This window comes from Falco cherrug, chromosome 4 (genome assembly GCF_023634085.1).
Source record: "Falco cherrug isolate bFalChe1 chromosome 4, bFalChe1.pri, whole genome shotgun sequence".
NCBI classification, from domain to species: Eukaryota; Metazoa; Chordata; class Aves; order Falconiformes; family Falconidae; genus Falco; species Falco cherrug.
In genome coordinates, this window is record NC_073700.1 from 43,129,178 (window position 1) to 43,151,249 (window position 22,072).

General features: G+C 35.7%; 1 protein-coding gene across 6 annotated transcripts in view; it reads left to right on the forward strand.

Moving 5' to 3' along the window:
• Positions 1-22,072, forward strand: part of CLEC16A (C-type lectin domain containing 16A) — an 80,179-nt gene that overhangs the window by 4,298 nt on the left and 53,809 nt on the right. For all 6 annotated transcript variants that reach the window (XR_008731827.1, XM_055707892.1, XM_055707893.1 and 3 more), the window contains exons 2-11: positions 3,225-3,353; positions 4,718-4,851; positions 5,583-5,731; positions 6,388-6,493; positions 8,373-8,496; positions 9,373-9,547; positions 11,088-11,141; positions 13,429-13,542; positions 18,802-19,030; positions 20,366-20,495. Coding sequence is in view for 5 of the 6 variants with exons in the window: in XM_055707892.1 (XP_055563867.1) it covers positions 3,225-3,353; positions 4,718-4,851; positions 5,583-5,731; positions 6,388-6,493; positions 8,373-8,496; positions 9,373-9,547; positions 11,088-11,141; positions 13,429-13,542; positions 18,802-19,030; positions 20,366-20,495 (1,344 nt within the window). In the remaining variant the exon portion in view is untranslated. The remainder of the gene's footprint in view (positions 1-3,224; positions 3,354-4,717; positions 4,852-5,582; positions 5,732-6,387; positions 6,494-8,372; positions 8,497-9,372; positions 9,548-11,087; positions 11,142-13,428; positions 13,543-18,801; positions 19,031-20,365; positions 20,496-22,072) is intronic.

A 22,072-nucleotide genomic window follows, 5' to 3' on the forward strand; every position in this document is an offset into this window, starting at 1 on the left:
CATTACATTGCATGTCTGGTAAAAGAAACAAGTACATGTATGCTTTCTCATTAATTTTCAAATAATTAGATGAAGGACTATCTTGGAAGTGAAGGCCCGATTTTCTCCAAGTGCATCAGTGTGTTAGCAAATCAAAGAACTTTGCAGTAATGTTGATATTAAATGAATTAATTTAGAGTTCATGTATTGTTGACTATTAAATGTTAGGAGCGCTACAGGTGCAAAAGCAAAAATGTTCTATAGGCTCCCAAAGGAGGTAATAGCACTTCCCACTGCTTCCCATTCCCAGAGTTCTGCAATTGGAGTAAACTTTATTCCCAGGTTTGTATAATGTAATTTATTAATGAGAAATATATGTTCACAGATGCAGTAATTTATATGTGACTTCAAATAAATAGGCTAAAATATCTGAAGTAGTGTAATATTAATTATTCTTAACTCTCTCGGGAAAAATACTTACTATACAGATTGCTGTGGAATGAACTGTTCCGATTTAATTGCCTTCTGTCTTCAGGTGTTCACTGTTCCATTAACTGATGCATGCTCAGAGCAGCGACTTGGTTTTTGCTCTGTCTTTTGACTCACTGTCCTGATAATACAAATGGTGCCATAATGGGGAGATTTTGCAGGGCTTGAGTGCCATGTGCTGTTTTAGAAAGCCCTGGGAATTCTCGTAGGTGGTCAGACTTAAACTCTAAGACCTTCACTGTGAGCCATCACACTGTCAGTTTCCATAGAAGGAATTTTGAACCGTGATCCTCAGATTAGTTGAAGAGGATTTGCAGGTGCTTGTTTACTTGCTATTTAAAGGAATTCTGTTATGGTATGGCACATGACCAGGCAGTTATGACTGTAGGAGATAGCTATGAATCAACTTTTCTAGAGTGGTTTCAATCTGAGCAGTTTCTTTGCTGGATTTGCAAAATTAGTGTTGGTTTATGAAGGGAAAAAACAGTGTGAAGAGGGAGAGTATTTTTTACTGAAGAGTATGAAAAGCCAATGTTTTTCCCCCTCCTAGCCATGTCTTCCCTTTTTTCTTCCTCTTTCCTCTGCTGTCTGGTAGGTTAACCTTAATATGATGTAGGCTTTATCACATTGCTGGTTTTGGGTGGGGATGGAGGGAAGAGAGCATGTGGTATGTTAAGTCTGTTAAAACTGTGAACTTCTGAGGGTTGTTTACCTCTCAGTGTTCTTGTGCACTACTCCACATAGACAAATCGGTACCTGATCATTAAGCAATATCAAGATCAACAAGGATATAGCATTTTCCCATAATGGCATAATAAACTTCTCTGAAATAGCTTATGCTTCATGCGTGGCTTATGAGGATGGACTGTGTCTTGCAACAAGTCTTGTGAAGCTCTGGCCAACAGAGTGGCAGTTCCGTGGTTGAAGAAGATTTCCCTAAACCAGATTTTGCAAACTTTAAGTAAGCTGCAAAGATAATCAAACTTTTTTTTTTTAATTCAAGCATGAAAAAGATTCTGAAAGTAGGTGATATCTTCTTTTGTCTTGTTACATCTGATAACTACTTGGTACAGCCTGATATTGTGTTCAGTTACATGGCATTTTAGTCTCCAGCATAGTGTTTGCCCTGCGCAGTGATTCATTTTCTTAGTGTAGATAAAACTGATGGGAATACTGTTTTTTGAAATGTGATTTCAAGTTTGGTTTTGACCTAAACTTCTGAAACTTGCCTTAAACCTGATGCTCCAAAATTATGTTTTAGAATGCACAGTGTTTCCTGGAATCCTACAGTAGCTTGGCAAAATTGTTATTTTTATCTTTTACATGATAACTGCTTGAGGTCTTTGGGTCTGTTGTTTCTTGAACTTCTAAACTCCTGCATCATACTGTACTAATAAGATTCCTAAAATTTCAACCTGAATCACTGCACAGACTTTCCTGGAATCCATAACAATAACGATAGGCTGCCCCAGAGTTGGGACATGCAGGCTGTTTTCCCAAAAATAGGTCATGTGAGTTTTGATTAACTCCACTTTTCATGGCAAGGTAAATAGTACAGAAAAATGTGTGTTCCATCCCAAACACTTGTTAGTATGTTGCCCAGATATTCCTGAATGCTCAGGTGTTACTCAGGGTTTTCAATAGATTGCGGTATAGCAATATGTGATCTATGTTCAGTCATCTGAACTCTTGCAGTTTTAAAATGTCAGGAAATTTCTGATTATATTTTTTATTCAACTACTTGCATAATTATGCAACTTTCTTACATCCATCCTTTTTCTTTATTACTATATAAAATAAAAAAAACCCAACAAACAACAACCAAAAAAACCCCAACAAACTAGAGGGAGAAAACCTCGTGATTCTTGTGCGTGTATTAGAATTTGCCACACATTTCCCCCCCCCCCCCCCCCCCCCCCTTTTTTTTTTTTAACTAGGACAAAGGGAAGTAATCTTTGATGTAACATCTTATTTTGGGAAAGAAAAAAAAAATGCTTCCTTGACTGAGTAAAATTCTGAGACTTATAATCCAAGCCTTTCAAATTTTATCTAGCTTCCTGTCTACCTGGCACCAGTCTAATAAAGACATGCATTTTTTTAAACTTCACTACAGCCTTAAACGTTTGCCCTTTGAGATGGTAAAGCTGGCATTTGCCACAGTTCCAATCAGTATTTCTATGCTGGAAGGGCCAGGAAACCTGATGATTAAGCTTTGCCAATTTGAATAGTGTTTGATAGTCCTGATTGTTAACCGGCTAATTAACATGAGTCTGTAAAGGGTCTCTGCAGACAAGAGAAGGGATCTAACTTTTCTAGTTAAATCTGTATATGCCTTTTTCCAGAATTACTGTCCCGTGTCAGCTACTGCATGCTTAACTGCTGCTTGTATTTCTCCTTTTTCTTGCTCATCACTCCTTTGACTTTAACATACTTGCAAAGAAATTCAGTGGGTTGCCATAAGAAGCACCATGGGACAAGTGTTACATAGTTTCTAGTCCTGTGCTAATATATGCATAAGCATTCGTAACTCACCTGGCTAGTTATGGATTTTTCATTTGTCACATTCTGTTTAACAATTACTTTTCTTTCTGCATCAATATTAAAAGGAAATATTAGGGTTTTTAAATTGTACAATGATTAGACATAGTGTGTGCATCTACTTTAAGTTACAGTGACTAAAGTCAAATGTGCCACTAAAGTGGCAGATGTGAAAGTGGCAGGATAGCATACTACTTGTAATTATTTTTTTCTTTTAGGTACATGTATCATGTTTTGACTAAAAATACAACAGTAACAGATCACAACCGCAACCTGCTGGTAGAGACTATTCGTTCTATAACAGAGATCCTTATATGGGGGGATCAGAATGACAGCTCAGTATTTGAGTAAGTACTTCTAAGAAATTTTGACTCTGGTTTTGTTTTTGAAGAATGGTTAGAGTTGCATGAGAACTAGTGCAGAAGGATAACTGTTCCAAGACTGAATTTCATGAATATAGGTGTGAAACTATGTCCTGTAGTAAACGGGTAAGCAGGACCATATATTCTTGCCATACAAAAAACCCAGATATTGTTGCTTTTAAGTGTTCCAAGTCCAGAGCCCCCGCTTTCACTCTTCCATGTACTGCTTTTGTTTGACTCTTAAATCTTTGACACAAATACAAAATCTAACCTATTTTAGGGCCCAGATTTACTCAGTACATCTATTAATACCATATGACTTTAATTTGTTAACTTCAATTTATATAAGATACTACAAGTAGTATCTTATTCCAGCTATGATATTTAGAGTTTTTGTTCAGATGTTATTTTAATCCTCATAAAATAGCGTGATAGAAAAACTAACTTCAAAACCAATATTCACAGTTGCAAATCTGACAGTGTTAAAGCTCATTCCTTGGCTGTTTGCTTTGACACTTGTTCTTTTATACATGCCATTTATGTTTGAGATAAGTAAAACAAAGGTGTTTGGTGTTTTTAATTACTTATTTAGTGAGTGGTTGGTTTTATTTTAAAACACTATTTCAACATGATTAGGTTGTGATGTGGACTAAGAAGATTAACTTGCTCTGATTGTTCTTGTCTATACTGTAACTCCATCAAATTTCTCACTGTCTTCTCTGCTTGGGGCTGTTTTAGGAATGAGGAGTCTTTTCTGCAGTTAATGGAAAAAAAAAAAATGTCCATAGCTTTGTATTTATGATGTCCTGTCCTGGTAGGAAAGAGTCCACACTGTTTTCTTTAAATTGCATGCATTTCTGGTTTAAAAACACGGCAAGCATTCACTTATGTTTGATTTGTACAATAAACCATTAAATGCTTGCTTCTGCTGTGGAGAAAAAAAATAAAGTGGGTCTAAAATAAGGTCTACAGTGTTGAAGATAAAAAGTGTTAGCTTAAAAGGGGCAAGTGAACAAAACATAACCCTCATTTAGAGGCTCTTGCCTTCAAAATTATGATTGCAAGGTAGGGAAGCTGCCTGATAAATCAAATATACTAAAAATAAAAAAGGCCCTGACTTCTTGATATCCTATTTCTGTGTAATTTGAATATTTAAGCACCCTTTATTAGTATTTAAGGTTTTTGGAAGATACTCTTCTGTTACACAGATATAACTTCGCTAAGTAACTCTTCATAAATGTAAAATGTAGTTTGTCAGACTTGCCTGGAATCATCCCTGATCCTAGTAAAATTATGTTCCTGTTGAAAACAGCAAGTGAATTAATGACACCTCTATTTTTTTCTTTCAGTTTTTTCTTGGAGAAGAATATGTTTGTTTTCTTCTTGAACATCTTGCGTCAGAAGTCTGGTCGTTACGTGTGTGTACAGCTTCTACAGACCCTGAACATCCTTTTTGAGAACATCAGTCATGAAACGTCACTGTGTAAGGACACACTTTCAAGATTTGGTTGAATTCCCTTTCATTTAATGAAATTTAGTCCTAGTGTTCCTTCACAGAAGAACTATATGAATCCCTAACAATATTTTTAATTGAACGCTACTAAAAATGCAGTGTAGTTTGACTCCAAAATACCTTTTAATTTTCAGTAGTACAAAAGTAGTTTTTTGATACTACACAAACGCTTACTTAGCATATTTCAAGGGATTTAAGTCAGCATATCAGCTGTGGTCTGAAATGTTCCCCTTGATGCTGCAGGTTATATGATGAAACTGTTGTATAATTTATACTGAAACTGTTCTGACATCATTGGGGCTGGCATTCAGCCACTTGTGTTTACTTCCAAGTTTTTAGAAATATATAAAGAGGACAGAGAATTTATTAAAGTACTCTACAACTATATTGAACGAAAGTCGTACGCAAACCTTTGAGTGTTACGACTTTGGGAGGAAAAGAGAGTTAAGTCTTATTAGCTGCAAAGCCTACATAAATTGCGGAAGGTGAAGTATATTTTTGGTTTCCTTTTTCTTGAGAGGAAAGGCCTTTGTAGGGAAAAATTTCCTTATTACCGTGTGAAGCCATTGCTTGAATTGTTTGGCTAAAAATTGGAATCTTCAACATCAGGTAGTTTGTTGCTGGCTGGTACTTTACATACAGCTAGGTAGCATAATGGGTTTTTTCTTTCTATTAACCTGTGTAATGTCTTTATTTTTCAGACTATCTGCTCTCTAATAATTATGTAAATTCTATTATTGTCCACAAATTTGACTTTTCCGATGAGGAAATCATGGCATATTACATATCATTTTTGAAAACCCTTTCCCTGAAGCTCAACAATCATACTGTACATTTCTTTTATAATGAGGTAAGTGAAGAGTTGCAGTATAATGCTAAGAGGACTTTAATTAGAAATTGATAGTAATTTGGCACATATTCTAAACAGTCTCTTGTCTCAGCATGTCCTGAATTTTTTTTTATAACTTTAATATCTGTGATAGAGAATTCATTTGTGGGGAGCACTGTGAAAGCATGATAAAGAATAGGTCTTTGTCCTTGTACAACTATATTAAAATCAAAATCTGGAAGTTAGTATTGGACTGTTTCCGTAGCTCTGAAGTCTACTTCCGTGAGAATCAATCTTGTTTATGCTTTGTTTTCTAATGCTTTTATAAACAGGATATTTTCTGTTGCACCACTTGGTTCTAAAATACTTAGGCAAAGTCTAAGAAGCTTGAGTAATCAAAGGCCAAAGGCGAAATGCTTTTTTCCGTGCTCCATTCCACTTTTTGCCAGAAGAGGGCATTAAAGCACTGAATATGAGCAGAGTTAACACGGAAAGCTCAGACACTTAAAGCAATTTATTTTAATGCAGAGCTACAAATACAGTTGAGTGTTCATTGTCAAATCGGAAGGTAAAAATATCAGCATAATACATGGAAAACATTTTTCATACAGAATCCCTACAAATGCCCTGTACATATTTTCGTTAATTCATAAATACTTTCTCTCCTTTTGTTACAGCACACTAATGACTTTGCTTTGTACACTGAAGCTATTAAATTTTTTAACCACCCAGAAAGCATGGTCAGGATTGCTGTTAGAACTATAACTTTAAATGTCTACAAAGGTATGCTTTTTCTATATTAAAAAAGGCATGTGTGAAAAGTGTGTGTTTCATTTAGTTTAATTTTCAGTTATTTACATTTGAGGGTTTTCTGTCTGGTTTATGAGATTGAAAAGCTTAGCATATTGACATGCTTCAGGTACACCTTTTTGTTTTTATGAAATGGAACCCCAAACTTACAGTATGTACTTGGAAATACACAGATTAAATTGGTTTAAAAAACCCAAAAGAATATCAAGCATACACAAGGACCTTTAGCTTCCTTTCCAGCAGAGATCAGAATGTGACTGTATTTAAAAAACAAACAAAAAACCCCAACCCCCAAAACAAAGTGCTTTAAGAATATCAAGTATTTTTTACTTATGAACTTGAGCTTTATAATATATGAAGCAGTAACCTTGCTGGCTGCATCACTTCCTTTTGGATTTGAAGTGCACTAGAATATGACTGTAGAGTTTCTAGGTGCTGCAGTCACTCCAGTCTGAAGAAAAGCTAGACCATTCCCAGAGGTGCCCAGTGAACACCAGGAGGCTGCAGTTGCAAATTCCTGTACTGGACATTCCAGTAGGACATAAGGAAAAAAAGCCAAAAACTCCACTGTGAGACTAGTTAAGTGTTGCAACAGGTTTGCCAGAGAAACTGAGGATTCTGTATTGTTTGAGATCTTCAAAACTTACAAGGCCCTTTAGCAACCTGGTTGAACTTTGAAGTTAATGCTGCTTTGAGAATGGGTTTGGACTAGGCAATGTCCTAAAGTTGCTTCCCTCTAAAATTTTGTTGGGGTGTGTAAAATCTGTAATAGGCTGAAAATATCAGTGATCTCTGTAGAAAAATTCGCATGTATTCAGAACTTCTACCTCTGAAATCAGCATGCTGTAAGGTAGTATGTATTATGGAATATGTTCATGCAGGGCTTCTTATTCTTTAATCCATTTTAAATTAAATTACATTTTGGATTTACAAAATTTTCTGTCTATCAGGAGTAGTAGTGATTTGATGAGAGTCTTTATTGTAGAAGAATATGAGAACTTTTTTAAAACAATGAACAATTGGTGCTGCAAATAACTGGATAGCCTGCATAGCAGATAGGTTCTTTATAGTATTGACTGCAAGGGGCAAAATTGTGTTAAGCAATGGACACTTGGTACTTCAAAGTTTTCTGCTTCAAAGAGCTGTAAACCCAAGTGTGTGCTCACAAAAAGAGCAAAGTGCAGGCTCCATACCCTATTTGCTATATATTTACGTAACTAAGTGGTTTTATGGTTCAAAAAAATGTATAGGATTTTCATTGAATGTTGTAGTGATACAAAGGTTAGAGTTGAGAAAACACAGCTCGGATGTTCAGGTTTCATAATTTTCTGACTATCCATTTGCATATATTCTGATCTAACACCTACCCTGTATCTTTTAGTTTAGATGCTTTGTGCTTTAGCTTTTTAAACCCTTTTGGAGGATGTCGCTATCCCAGTTCCTAATCCTGTTAACTGTTGTCTGTTTCTTTTGCCCTTCCTTCACTGATGATTCCTGTGTTCCTTAATGCAGTGTCATGTAAGTCTAACTAGCTTGACTTTCAGCATTACCGCTTTATTCTTATGCTTTTTCCTCTTCCTTTTAATAAAGACTGTGCTAAAAAACTTTCTGCATTCCACTAGATTTACCTTCAGATCTATGTAAATATATCAATATTAGGCTCGTTCGAGCCAATTAAGAGTTGATGTGATGTTTTTGTAGATGTCCATTTCATGCATAAGATCATGTCAGGTATATACTGGTATGAAAAGCTAGCATGTAATAAAAACTCAGGTGTTACTTTATTGTATTTCTTAAACATTAATTTAAAAAAAATTGCAACTGAGTTTTCTTTTTAATAATTTCTCTTCAGTGGACAACCAACCTATGCTGCATTACATTAGAGATAAAACTGCTGTCCCTTATTTCTCCAACCTCGTTTGGTTTATTGGAAGCCACGTGATAGAACTGGATAACTGTGTGCAGACTGATGAAGAGTAAGCTTTTACAAATGCTGGGTATTGAATGGAAATGTTTTTCTCATATGTTGGGACTTCCCTTATTTTGTCTGTAATAGTGCAGTTAAGTTAATTTCTGAATATGTTCCCTTGTAGTCAGTTCAAGCTTTGAATTAATAATTACTAGTGCTGTGTGCCCTATCTGTGCTAATATCCATACAATTAGTGTTCAGCAGCATGCTTTTCCATCTTTGTTTTAATTCTGCTAAATTTAGCAGATAGCCAGAAGACACAAAAGGTATTCCATGCTTTTCAAACTTACCAACTTGGTCTTTTTCATGTTCCTTTTCTGTGTATCATCTCAGTAGAACAGCTTTCTGAAAAGATTGTAGGAAAAAAAATTAAATTGGGAAGATGAACTTTTTTTAGTATGTGAACTGTCAGACCTGAAATTCCTGTGTAATATTCTACTATCAACTCCAGAAACATTTTGTTGATTTCGGGTTATTCTTGGTTTGCCTTCCTACCCCCACCTTAGAATGGGCAGCTGTTTCTTCCTTTCTTAAAGTGAAGATGTAGATGTTAAATACAACATAGATTTTTTCTTTTCTTTTTTGAAACAAATCTTAACATTTTTTTATGTCTTGTGAAAAGAGTTTGGCAGTGGAAAGTGAAGTTTTATAAAAACATTGCATCTGAAAACTTGGGGGAAAAACTGATATGTGCATCCTCAAACACATATAAGCCTGAAGATTGTTTGCTAGCTGCATTTGTTGACTTTAATGAAAACATCTTGTTTAGGCAGTTGATCTGCACAAGGGGATCTATGGAAGGGATATGCATTAATTCTCTTCTGAAGTTTTTAAGATTTTGACAAATGATTGTATCTGAGACTTTTTTTGCTTGCTTTTTCAGGCACAGAAATAGGGGCAAACTGAGTGACCTGGTAGCAGAACATCTTGATCATTTACATTACCTTAATGATATCCTTATCATTAATTGTGAATTTTTAAATGATGTGCTAACAGACCACCTACTTAATAGGCTCTTTCTTCCCCTCTATGTGTATTCATTAGTAAATCAAGATAAGGTAAGCTAATGCCTGTAAACAAATAAGTCTTAAAAGTGTTACTTGCTTTCCTTATGCATAATAATTAGTTCAGCAGGTGTATTCTGTAGTAGGGTTAGTAGTGTAGATACCTATGTTTGTGTCTTTTACATGAAATGGTTTAAGGTAACTGTAGGGGAAGTACCCTGAGACTGAAATTAAGGGCAGAATAGATGATAGAACTTTATTCACGAAACAAACACTGGTTTGGATGATGTGGTTGTTAAATGCTAATGATAGTGGAGACAAGAAGAGCTGCAAATTTGGAACAGGGTTTAAATTTCTGTGGCACCGGGAAATTTGAGGTGTGTGATTTCTTTTCCTGATATGGTAACCTGTTTCCTGGCAAAAGCAGATTATAATACCTTTTCCCATTATATGTGCAAATTTTCCATGGTGTAAAAATCCACTCCACGCAGAAGATACTAACTTTTGATTTTGATACGCGATTCTTCGATTTGCAGATAAGCTGCGTCTCAATGTCATATAGTTGAATTTTTTCTTAAAGCATAGCCTTTAAATTTAGTGAAAAGCTTATTTTTAATGAAACAGAAATTCTTTTAAAGCCTGTGTGGGTTCCTGTATTCACTTGTCTTTAAAAAAAAAAAATTATATTTTATTTCTGTTTATCCATTCCCCCCTCCAATCTTCTGTAATGGTGTTTGTTCTTAAGATACACAATGCTTTGTGAATTTCAGCATACTTTCATTAACCAGAGGTCAGGTTAATTAATTCAGTATATTGTATGTGCACTAAGGATTGATTGAATGATAAACATCATCTTGTCTTGCCATTAAAATAGGGTGAAGCAGACTTCCAGACTTTTATTTCAGCTATTGTAACTCTTTCCATTCATGCATTACCAAAATCTGCTTGTCCTCCTATTTTCAGGCAGATTTGTCTATTATCATGAGGTCAGAGATACTTGCAGTCATAAAATTAGGCTGTTCGTACCTCTTGAGATAATTAATTTACGTGGTTATGGTTTTTAAAGTATCACCAATTTATTTTTAGAAACATTTTCATTACTACTGGCATATAAACTTATAACTTGAGCACAACAGTGCTATTTCAAATATTTTTGTCCAGTGTGATGTACCTGATTAGAGAAGTGTCTACTGACCATGCTTTTATTATGTGGGTGATATTTCATTGTTTCTGAATAGCTGTTTAGAGTTGATTTTAATGAACGTTAACTGAGAAGTACTTTTTGAAAGAATAGTAGCGTAGTGAAAACCAACATACTTCCCAGATACTCATCTGTTCAAATTTAAGTTACCAAAGTGACTATGAAAGATAATAATCATTAGCTATTTTTTAAGCATATAGAGTAAGGGATTTGCTTATTTGGAGAGTCGTCATTTGAAATAGCTTACAAAAGAATGTTAGAGCGTGCTGCTTTCTGAACATTTTGTAGTAGAATGTGGAACAATACAATATTAAGAGTTTTGTTTTTAATAAAAAATAAGTGCTTTAACATTGTATAAATAAATCTGCATTTTTCATAACATTTTTTCCATAGGGTGGAGAGCGTCCAAAAATAAGCCTCCAAGTTTCTCTCTATCTTCTTTCTCAAGTAAGTATTTTAAATATTTTGTCCTACTTCTGAACATCTTTTGCAGTGCCAAATAGCTTCTTAGTTGAATTAATATTCTTCTGAGGATCCCATAGCACAGGGTAGCCTTTGGAGCATTCAGTGGTTATGTACGCCACCTGAAAAGTGGTACGTAGTAGAGCCATGCAACATACTAGGACAGAATTTAGTAAAATTGCAGGCGAAATTTAGGCAGATACTGTATTGCACTTTGAATCTGCCTAAGCTCTGGAAGATTCCAGGCTGCACTTTCCCTCTCTGAGAAATGTTATCATGGGTTTTTTTTGATGTATTTTTTTTAAACAAACAAAATCCACCCAAACCTCAAACTTCCTCACAATTTGAATTTCATTATGCTTATACCTGAAATCTGTAATAAAGTACTTGTTGTTTTCACGTTCTTACTAGTCCCACCTCCTTTTCTTTTTGGAACTTATTTTCAAATGAAGAAATTGCTGTCAATTTTTTTTGTATTTGTAGAGAAAAGTGGTATTTTCTCCCTGTAGTCTTCAGTGCATTGCTATGAGAGTAATTTTCTTAAATTGCATTCTCAGAAAATAGTTTTGACTTGTATTCATAGCATTTATACTTCTTTTTTTCTTTGAACTTACCATTTTACATTAATTTCATTATGGTGTGGTCCATAATTCCATCTTTTTTTTTAAGAACTTCTCTGAAAAATGTGATTTTTCAGGATAATACAATAACACATCACCACAGTTTTTTAAGTTTAAATTATTTACCACAGATAAAACCTTGGGAGCAATATTTTCTTGCAACTAAAGGGATCAGCATCATAGGATTGTGTATGTTAACCTCTTTTCACATCTTCTTTCAGCAGAAGTATTGGCTAGGTATCACAAATGCTTTGCATCTGTGTTTTTTATTGCTTTTAGTAAAGAAAATGGAACTTTTTTTCCTAACCATAAAGTATTGGAAACAAATTTGTGTATCAGAATGGTATGTGATGTGGAAAGTCAAACTAATTTTTCTGTCACTGGCAGAAATGCATCTTTTTAACCTACAGTTTCTTTGTTGAGTAGGATCTGAAAAAGTGTACACTGAGTATCCTGAGTAACCTTCTTAAATGTTTCTGTTACTGACAGCAGGCATACACTTTAGGCATTACTCATATATTAGAGACAAGTGTTTGAGAGGCTTGTACTAGCAAAGTGAACATGTAATGCACATACACTAAAATATGCCTGTGTATAGTTGAGCTACACTTTATGAATTAGAAGAAGCTTGAGTGATTTGTGAGGTAGTTCAAAGTAATTTTGAAGCGTGTTGTGACTTTCCAAACTTTTACATACGTCACCACCACATGCTAATAATCACTTTACTTTTGAAGTGGTTCTCACTTTAATCAGAAAACGTGGAGATCATATTTAGCTAAATATTGTCAGAACAATCATTAGGCTTACTGAATTAGAAATTATTTAGGGATTTCTCAGCTAGAACTACTGTTTAGGGATACAGCTTTGATATTCCTGTGACAATAATGGATATAAGCTGACATAAGGCTATTGTGGCTGGACCTGAGCTGGTTCTGTCCAGAAGCCAGCTGTTTGCTGGCCCAACCTTGTAAACCTTGCCTCAAAATAGAGTAGTTAGTGTAAACAGTGAACTCTGCTAAAGCACTGAAGGGCTTCTGGATAAGTGCTTTAACATTACAGGCAGTGTGGCCCCTATTCCTGTGTTATGTAGCCACTTTGTAGCTAGACCATAATTCTTTGCAATTGCATAGCCAGAAAAGCTGCTTCTGATCCAGTTCAGCCTATTGCATGACATTTACTTGTGAATCACTGCTAAGTAATTGGGCACACAACACAGAACTTAATGGAGTCCCGCCAGTCAAGGTCAGTGGATGTTGTGTACCATGATCAGTTTGTGTAGATTCTCAAAAAAGCAATTTTCTGGAGCAGTTTTATTTTGGGTTCCTTGCTAGAACATCACACAACTTTTTCCTCATCTGCTTTGAAATAAGAGAATTTACATTTCTCAGAAGGAGAGAAGAGCATGAAGAATTATTAAAACTAGGTAGCTTAAAATGTAGAGAAAGGTCAGATACCTATGGAGAAGATTATAGTCTCTTGTGGTTTGAAGTAGATTTCATGAACTATCAGTGTTACCAGTTGTACTTTACTGTATATGTAAACTTAAGATACCAGTTTAGCAAGGTCAAAAAAGCATGTTCAGTGACTGAAATTGTGAAACTGTATGTGTTCTGTAATATGTCTGATATTTTTTTCCATCTTTCTTTTAATAGGTTTTTCTAATTATACATTATGCCCCTTTGGTGAACTCATTGGCTGAGGTTATACTTAATGGTGACCTGTCAGTGTTTTCTTCTAAAGTTGAGCAAGATATACAGAAAAACTCAGTAAGTGGCCAAATATCTTTGATATTTTTTTTAGAGGCAAAGAAAGTACCTGGGTTTGTTTTTCAAGTATCTGGAAACTGTAAGATAAAAGGTGATTGTGTTTAGGAGAGAAGAGCAGCTATAGGCGATTTCACCTTATATTGCTGGATGCGATAGCAAAAAAAATGCTCCATGCAACTTACATTCTTGTCAAAGTTGCAATATTTTTCTGCATGCATGTATATTTCATATAGTGGCATAAGAATGTGTAGGATGCAAATCAGAATACTTGCTTCTGTGGAGGTCAGACAGTGCAAAGGCTTCCATTGTTTTAATGGGACACTTTTTTAATCCAGTCTTCTGTGTTAAGTTTTTGTTACCAGCTCTTTGGTAGTGAAATCGAAATGAGTGATCACAGCTTTGCTTTGAAATTATTCCTTTGTGCAATTTCTAGCAGAAATGAGAGACTTAGAAAAAATACCTGGGGTAAATCCTTTGGATATAGAAGGAAACAAAGATTTTCATCTGAATATTCCCAATGTTCTAGCAGTAAAGCTGATCATCTCTGAAAGTGTGCATCAGTGTGCATAAGAGAATATAGACCAGCCACAAATAGATGGTGGTTCACCCTTGTACCTTCAGATTTAATCCTGTGTAGATGTTGGTAGATGCTGTTGTTAGTGTTTTTCTAAGTGTCATGTATATGATTATTTTTTTTTTCCTCTCTCGTTGTGGGTTTCACAGTTTGTGAAATGCTTGCTTTTTACTTTTTAAAAGCCTAATTGGTGTTGGTTATAAGAAGTGGGTATGACTTTACTGTGGTGAAGAGGCTTCTGACTGTAGTACTTCTGTCTAAAGATTGAACATGTCTCCTAATGTCTGACTGGTCAGCAAAGAGTGACTGAATATTTAATTTATAGAAGCGGTAGATTGGTTCTTGTGCACCTTATTTCCCAGCAGTTGCCATAGCTCTGAGAGTTTCAAGGGGGAGATACGCTTCTGCTCTTCTATGATACAAGTCAGCTTTTCCAGATTTTTTCCTACAGTGCAGTGGAGTCTGTTTGGGCTAATCTTAGCCAGTAGCTTTTGGGTTCTGTTATTTTGTACTGTTGACCTTGATGCTCAGAATCTAAGCTTTTTTAGGTAAAAAGAGTGGAATATTAGAGCTGACTGAATACTTTTAAGTTAAAGCCATCACTTGTATTAGCAAATGTCTGACATTCTGCTAGCTGTGTACCAAGTGTCGTGTGTGCTACTTGTGCAGAAGCAGCTTTGTTACTAGGAAATTTGTGGTGAGAGGGTGCGGCACCACTTGTTGGGTGGGATTTTTCTTTTCCTGTCATCGTTACTGTACAGAGTTGCAAAATATAGCATATGTTTGTGTGCTTGTTAGGAATTTTAGGGGTTTCCTATAAACTTAGGTTCATCTATTCTCTGATGTTTCTAATAATATTTAGGTTGCTGCTTCTCACTGGTCTTAAATGTGTCCCGTGGCATGTAAACTCCCAGTTCTGTCGTGCCTGAACAGGTAATAAATAGGAGGGGTGTTAGCTTTCTAGGAAGATGCTGGGTGAAACTGCTAGAGGTGGAGCTTTGTTACAGGGAGAGCAGAGTGGTAGCAGTTTTTATGGATGAAGAAAAAACTTCCATGGGAGAAACCTTGGTTTTTCCATAAATTCAACTATATTCTTCAAGGAAACTTTGGAGGGGAAAGCCGGTACTGTCAGAAAGCCTACTGGTGGAAACTGGTTACTTGCAGAAAGAGCGGGGAATAATCTTCAGCAAAGACCTCCGTGCTTTACTTCCAGTGAGGGGAGCTGTCAATGAGCTGCTCTCCATTGATGAGTATGAAAAACTACTTGCATATATTGCATGGGGTTTTCTACTGATACACAATTCAATGCAGTGAGACTAGTCAGCCATAGATACAGAGGCACAGACAAATTAAGTAAAGGTGAGACAGTTCCCTATTGCCCTGTGGTAGGACTTCTTAGAGCAGCAAGTTGATTTATGAGCATTGTTAGCCATTTGAGGGGCTGTTCTTTGGACTATAAGGTGTATCAGGACCATTGCAAAGTTGTTACTGTGGTGTATTCTGTTGCAAAGAAATTACTAACTTCTGTTGAATAATGGAAGCTATTTCAGAAGCTACTTCAGGCTTGCTTGTTTTGAAGTCAGTAGAGAAAAGTGATGAGCAACGTAATATACTTTTTGGCTGAGTTTAGAATTGTGTTTGTTCTTAAGTCAGACCCAGATTTATCTTTCTCTACTTCCTTTCTGTTACAATTTCCCATGTTAATCATTCTGATACTCTCCTAAACTGCTGCTTTTGTGGATATCTCCGTGTGTTATGGTGAGCTGCAGTTATCTCTGAACCCCTACTCTATACCTAACACTGCTTATCTCTTGTAACTGAGATGTCTTGATACATTTAAATTGACATGTAACTGTCATTTTCCAACATGTAGTTTGTAAAACCAGAAGTAAGCAGAACATCATGTCTATATTCATTTTCCTAGTAAGATGAAGTGGAATGAGGCGTAGAAAGTATGGACTGAGATTACCAGAAGCAGGGTCGTGTGTCCTCATGATAGGAGACTAAATGAGTAAAGAATACCTAATAAAAATGCTGAGAAGGGTTGTGGTTGCTGTGTATAAGAGCAACATATCCAGACTTATTTAGGGCAAAAGAGCAATGGTAATTGTCACGATAGGAACAAGTGCTACTTTCTACTGGAAATCAATTTGTGGAAAAAATCAGCAATGGATCTTACTGCTGACAGCATATGAATTGGCAATAACCTGTCTATGGAGATCTGCTGAGCATCATAGGGCAGTAATTATTGCCCAGCCTCGAGTCCACAGGTTCTCCACCTCGAAGTATAGCAAATTAAGATACACTTGTCTTTCCATGTTTTCCCTGTATTTCAATTTTTAGGTGGCTTCAGAAGAAATGCTAATTTCTGATGATGAGTTGAATATGTGTAGCCAACATGTATTTAAACTTGTTAGCAGCCATCACACTAAGGTTTACCTTACTTCCTGTGAGAACTGTTTTCCTGCATAATTCGGATGTGGGCCAGTTCTACCTATTTCATGTTTCTCTTGGTTTCTTGTTTAACCTACTTTCTCCTTCCCGTAAAAGCTGTTACTGGTACTGCCTTACTTACCAGCACACGTTGCATAAGATAAACCATAATTGAAAATAGGGTTGAAAGACACTTAAAAAGCATAAAATAGCAGTATCTCAAACTCTATAATCAATTTAGATAAACCACATACTACATAAATTAATTTTGTCTGATTTTAGAATGTTTTAAGTGTATAACCTTGTTGTATGTAGCAGAAGAGTATATATATGTTGACTTCTTTCTTGAGATGGACCAGATGATGGTTATGAGCACACTGCTGTCTACTGGTCTCTTCTGTTATTTTGCTGATAAGGCTAGCAGCATATTAGAAATGCAAGGATGTTAAGTACATGCATTCTTCATAAAGGAAGCAGCTACAGGGTTCTAGGAAGTTATTGTGAGTGAATGCAGGAAGGGGAGAATGCATTGTGCAGCTGGTTGCTACTTTTCTTTTTTCCCCCTGAAGAATAGGGCTTAATGTGTTCTTCCCTTCTCTTATGACTTTTCTGACCGGAAACCATCAATAAAAGTAATCTGGTTGTAACTCTGATGGTTTTGTAACCTTCCTATGTTGCAGTTTGATCAGACAAAATATATCAGAGAGGTTACTGGGTTGCAAAAGTCTGATAGATTTCACATTATGGGTTTTTTTAGTATTGTGAAAGATTCCTCCTACTGTATGGTTTATTTCAGTGGCAAGTGTAAGCTGACTTACGCAAGATTTCTATAAAACCTGTTTTAAAAGTCAGAAGATTTAGAGAAATACTTCAGCCTTCTGACTTGTAGAAGGTTTCTTCCCAGATCTTTTCCTAATCTGTATAGGTGTTCCTTATTAAGTGACGGGAGGGGTTTTTCCAAACTTTGAGCGCTCTCTGATATGCCCATTTTCAATGCTTACTGTACTTGAGTCACCTAAGGCAAGGAATGGAATCAATTTTGTATTTAGTTATCTTTTCTCTTGCTTGACCTCAAATTTTTAACCCTTTAGCCAGCATCAGCTAAGTGTGATCAAAGTATTGAAGTCTGAAAGGTAATGAAGTTTCTGTAGCAGTCTTGTTCAGCATAAATGTGTGCTGGCAGGAAACCCCCAGACCATGGTTTCACTTCTCAGTAACAGAAGTTTGGCTGATCAATGTTTGTAGCTCTAGGTGAGAGAGAGCATGTACTCTGCTAATCCAGCTGCCACGCCTAACAAGTGAGAAGGGAGCTCAAAGCATCACAGCTCAGAAGCAATCTGCAAAATTGTAGGAAACAAAGTTTTGTTAGTCCTGCTAGTTGCAGGACTTCTTGTAGTGTCTTGAGTCTTTCTGTAAGAGTACATCATCCTCTGTTGTTAGGATGGCACAGACCCGTGGAAATACTTCCACTGGGAGAAATTTGTCATCTAACTTTATTTTCTTGCTCTATAAATTAATAACCAGGAAAATCAGGTATTGATTGAATACTGTTTGCTGCCTTATCCAGAAGCAGTGTTTTGACTTGAAAAATAAACTGCTGATAACTTTCAGTAGAACACAAGTATATTAAGGTCTGACAAATGAAGTGGTGTTGGTTTTCCAGACTTGGTAAGTTAGTGACTGGAGGCCAAAAAAGGGTTGACATCAGTGCCATTTGTCCTAGATGATACAAGGACTAGTATGCTGTTGAGGGAAGCTTAAGTTTCAAAAAAATCTCATAGCTTAGAGCATTGTTTTTTGTCCTTGCTATTGCCAAAGACATTTAAAGAGTGTGTTTCATAATTAACATTGCTGTCAATACATGCTTTGGATTTTGCTGCCTTTATCCTTTTTGCAAAAGGTGTCTTAATTTTGAATCTACTAGTTGTCTCGCCTGTTAAGAAAAGATCAATGAAGGGAAAAAAATTAATAAACTTCTATTGATGAAATAGGTAATTCTATATGTTCTTGTCTCAAGATGGCATACTTTTCAATGATAGATCTTTAGGATATGCTACTTTGGAGATAATTGTTCTACTGATGATTTGATACAGCTTGAGGTCTACTTTCTTGTACTTCAAAATGGATTTGAGATTTGTAAGTGGTACGCTAATTTAAATTCTAAACCCCCTCTTTCATATGAACTGAAGTTTCTTTACCAGTTAGCTAAAAATGTCTTGCTGTACCTTAGTGTAAACTTTTCAAATTTGCAGGCAAAGTCAAGTATCAGATGTTTCATAAAACCAACAGAAACACTTGAGAGGTCTCTTGAAATTAACAAACAGAAGGGGAAGAAGAGGGTGCAGAAAAGACCCAACTATAAAAATGTTGGTGAAGAAGATGAAGAGGAGAGAGGATCTGAAGATAACCAAGATGACCTAGATAAGGGTAAAGGTACAGAAGCAAGTTCAAAGGCCATCAGAACAAGCAGTGAAAATGAAGGTGAGTATAACGGCAAATAAACATTATGCTTACAATTTGGATACTTTTATTTACCGTATGGACCTAACTGTGATCTGTTATGTGACTTGTTCTCTTGTTGCACGAGGTAAACATGGGACTATTAAATTTGTTTCAGTCTTTGACTATTTTTTTCTCATGTTAAATCATTCTGCCAGAACATGTACTTCTAATCTGATTTAAAAACTATGGAAGTGTTTTCATGCCTCCCTGTAGTCTTTGGCCCTCATCACAAATGCATGCCTTGCACCAAGTTGTACATGATTATGGGGCATTTTATCAGTAGACTTCACAACTTTGTAACTTTCCCTTCTGTATCAAGGCAAATGGTGTAGCCGCTTTACCTTTTTAAGATGGTCAGGGGTGTTTTATGCACGTTTCAGTGATAAAATTCAAGCAGCAAGCTAAAAGTGACAGTACATAGTAGAAGATGATATTAAATAATTTAGTTCAGACCTGAAGAAAGCATCTTTAATTTTTAGATTTTTATTGAATTGCACATTTTCAGGATTTTTTATGTAATGCTATACCTTAAGTATTGCTTTTGTAGGATGAGTGGTCCATCCTAACTGTTTATTTTATTAGTTAGTAACTGTTAAAGGATGTACATCAGAAACTAGTCTTTAGCTAGTTTGAGAAAAAATCTAGAGTGAATTTTTCTCAATTGAGAATAATTGAGAAAAACGTGGCAGAATTGCAGGCAAGCAATTGAAAACAAGGCCTTTATGATTTGGCAGCCCTCTCCGCAAATCGTTGCATTTCAATTTAGGTAAGCAGTTTGTTTGAGAAGGCTTACCTTAAATGGTGTCAAATAACTGATGTATTGTCTACCATGATTTGAAGAAAATATGATTTACTGCTTACACTGGTGCATTTAGTAGTCCTCTTTGTCCAAATTCTTAAGCAAAAGCTATATTTGATCCTAATACTTCTACTTAAAGCCAATAGGTATGAAGCACTCAGGACCAGATATGCTGTTTGCTGTAATTGTAGAGACTTTACACCCTCTATGAAACTTGATGTTTGCTCATGCCCCGATCTCACCAGCATTTTCACAGAGATCTTCTTTTTTTTCCAGAAAGAGGTTCTGTGTTTTTTCATCCTGTGGTTTGGACAGGAGGGGGATTACTGTTGCTTATTTGCCAAAATAATCTAATCTGTATATTTACATGTATTTTATATATATATAATTTTCTTAAAGCAGTTAAATTCCTTAAAGAAATGTAAGCAAACTTATTTATTGAATACAAAAGAGCTTGTGGTAACAGTTTGGTAAAAATTACAAATTTTGGTGGGGTTTTTTTGGTTCTTTTTTAGAAATAGAGATGGTAATCATGGAGAGATGTAAACTGTCAGAATTGTCTATCTCTACTGTGACGGAGCAGAATACAACAGATGAAGAAAAGAGTGCAGCTGCCTCTGGGACTGAGATAACGAACTGGAACAGGTATAAAGGAACTGTTATATTTTGCTATATTGCTTCCTTACTTGCCCTCCCATTAACTCTTTCACTTCTCTTAAGGGATGTTTCAAGTCTGCCTCCAATTAAAATTCCAGGTGTTTTTGTGGATCACAATTAAGTGAGGCAACAGAAGGATGGGATGTGGCCTCTCTACTGATCAGTTTTGGAAATGGTCCTGTTCCTTTGTAAAGTTTGTGCTGCTCTTTATGGCAATTGTGATGCCTTAAGTTGGTGAAGTTAAATTACAGAATATTAACATAATAAAACCCAAATGTGAATGTTCTCATTGTAGAATTTTCTAAACCTCTAAATTAAGCCAGAAGAAGTTTTCTTAAGGCTATTTATGGTCACATCTGTCAATTTTTTTATGCGCCTATAGGGAAAAAACAAGGCAAGTCCCTCATTTCAGGGCTGAATTTTGCAGAGTTTTAGTATTAGTAGTTACAAATAAACGCTGCTACCTATGTACAGCTTCCAACGTCCATTAATATATCCTAGGGGTAATGAAAACTACTCTTGGAAATGCAGTTTTAAGTGTTTCTGGGAGCAGAGATTGTCCTGACTTCAAAATTTAAACCAGAATATATTAAATACCCACAAGGCACTTTATCAGTAAGAATGTTGTGGTGTTATTAGAATGCTAAAGAAAAGAAACTGCAAAGAACTGTGCTATCTCTGACACAAAAATAATTGCAAATATGTCCCTTGGGGAAATGCCTATGTTTAATAGGGTATCAAATTTATTTTTAAATTTGGGAAATGCTGCATAGTATTCCCAGAATTTCGTTCTGTCTCCATTATAGCTTTGATGTAGCTTAGATAATATACATTAATAAAGACAACATTTAATTTAATTGTAAAAGTGAAATTGAACCTTGTCTTGAACTGGTTTTAAAATATATTGTTCTAGATTATTGATATTTTGACTAAAATATGTGCCAAATAGCTTTTAGAAAAAAATTGGCAATGTCTGCACTGAATACTAAGCAACTGGGACGCTCAGGTCTTAAATGCAGAGTACTTACACGTGAGATGCCAATGCATGTGGCAGATGTGTCTTTTGATCTGCATGTATGATCTGACAGCATCCTGCATCTTTTCTAAAAATAAACAGCATCAAAGAATGTGCAGAGCTACAAATATTTTTAAAATAAGGGTAGACCTTGTATAGGGCATTTTTTGGCCTTAGTTTTGTACATATTTTGGAAATGTAGGTAAGTTGCTATAACTTAAGATTTTTTTGTTATTCTGTATGTTAAGTACAGTATTTAAAACAGTAACTAAATCTCTCAAGAAATTTGCTCAAGTGCATATAGCTTCTTTCTTACACTGCTTGGAGTCACCACGTCTTGTGGATGAGATAAGCCACATGGGTAAGGGTGGTGGTGGAAGATGCAGTGGTCTTTTATTCCATGATTGAAGTGAGTTAAACCTCCATAGCTGGAGTAATCATCAACAATTGTAATGAAAGCGATTCTGAATGTGTTGCAGTCTTCAGTTGTGGACAGACTTCACAAGAATAATTAATTTGAAGAATACTTGTATGGCATTTGAACTGTTCC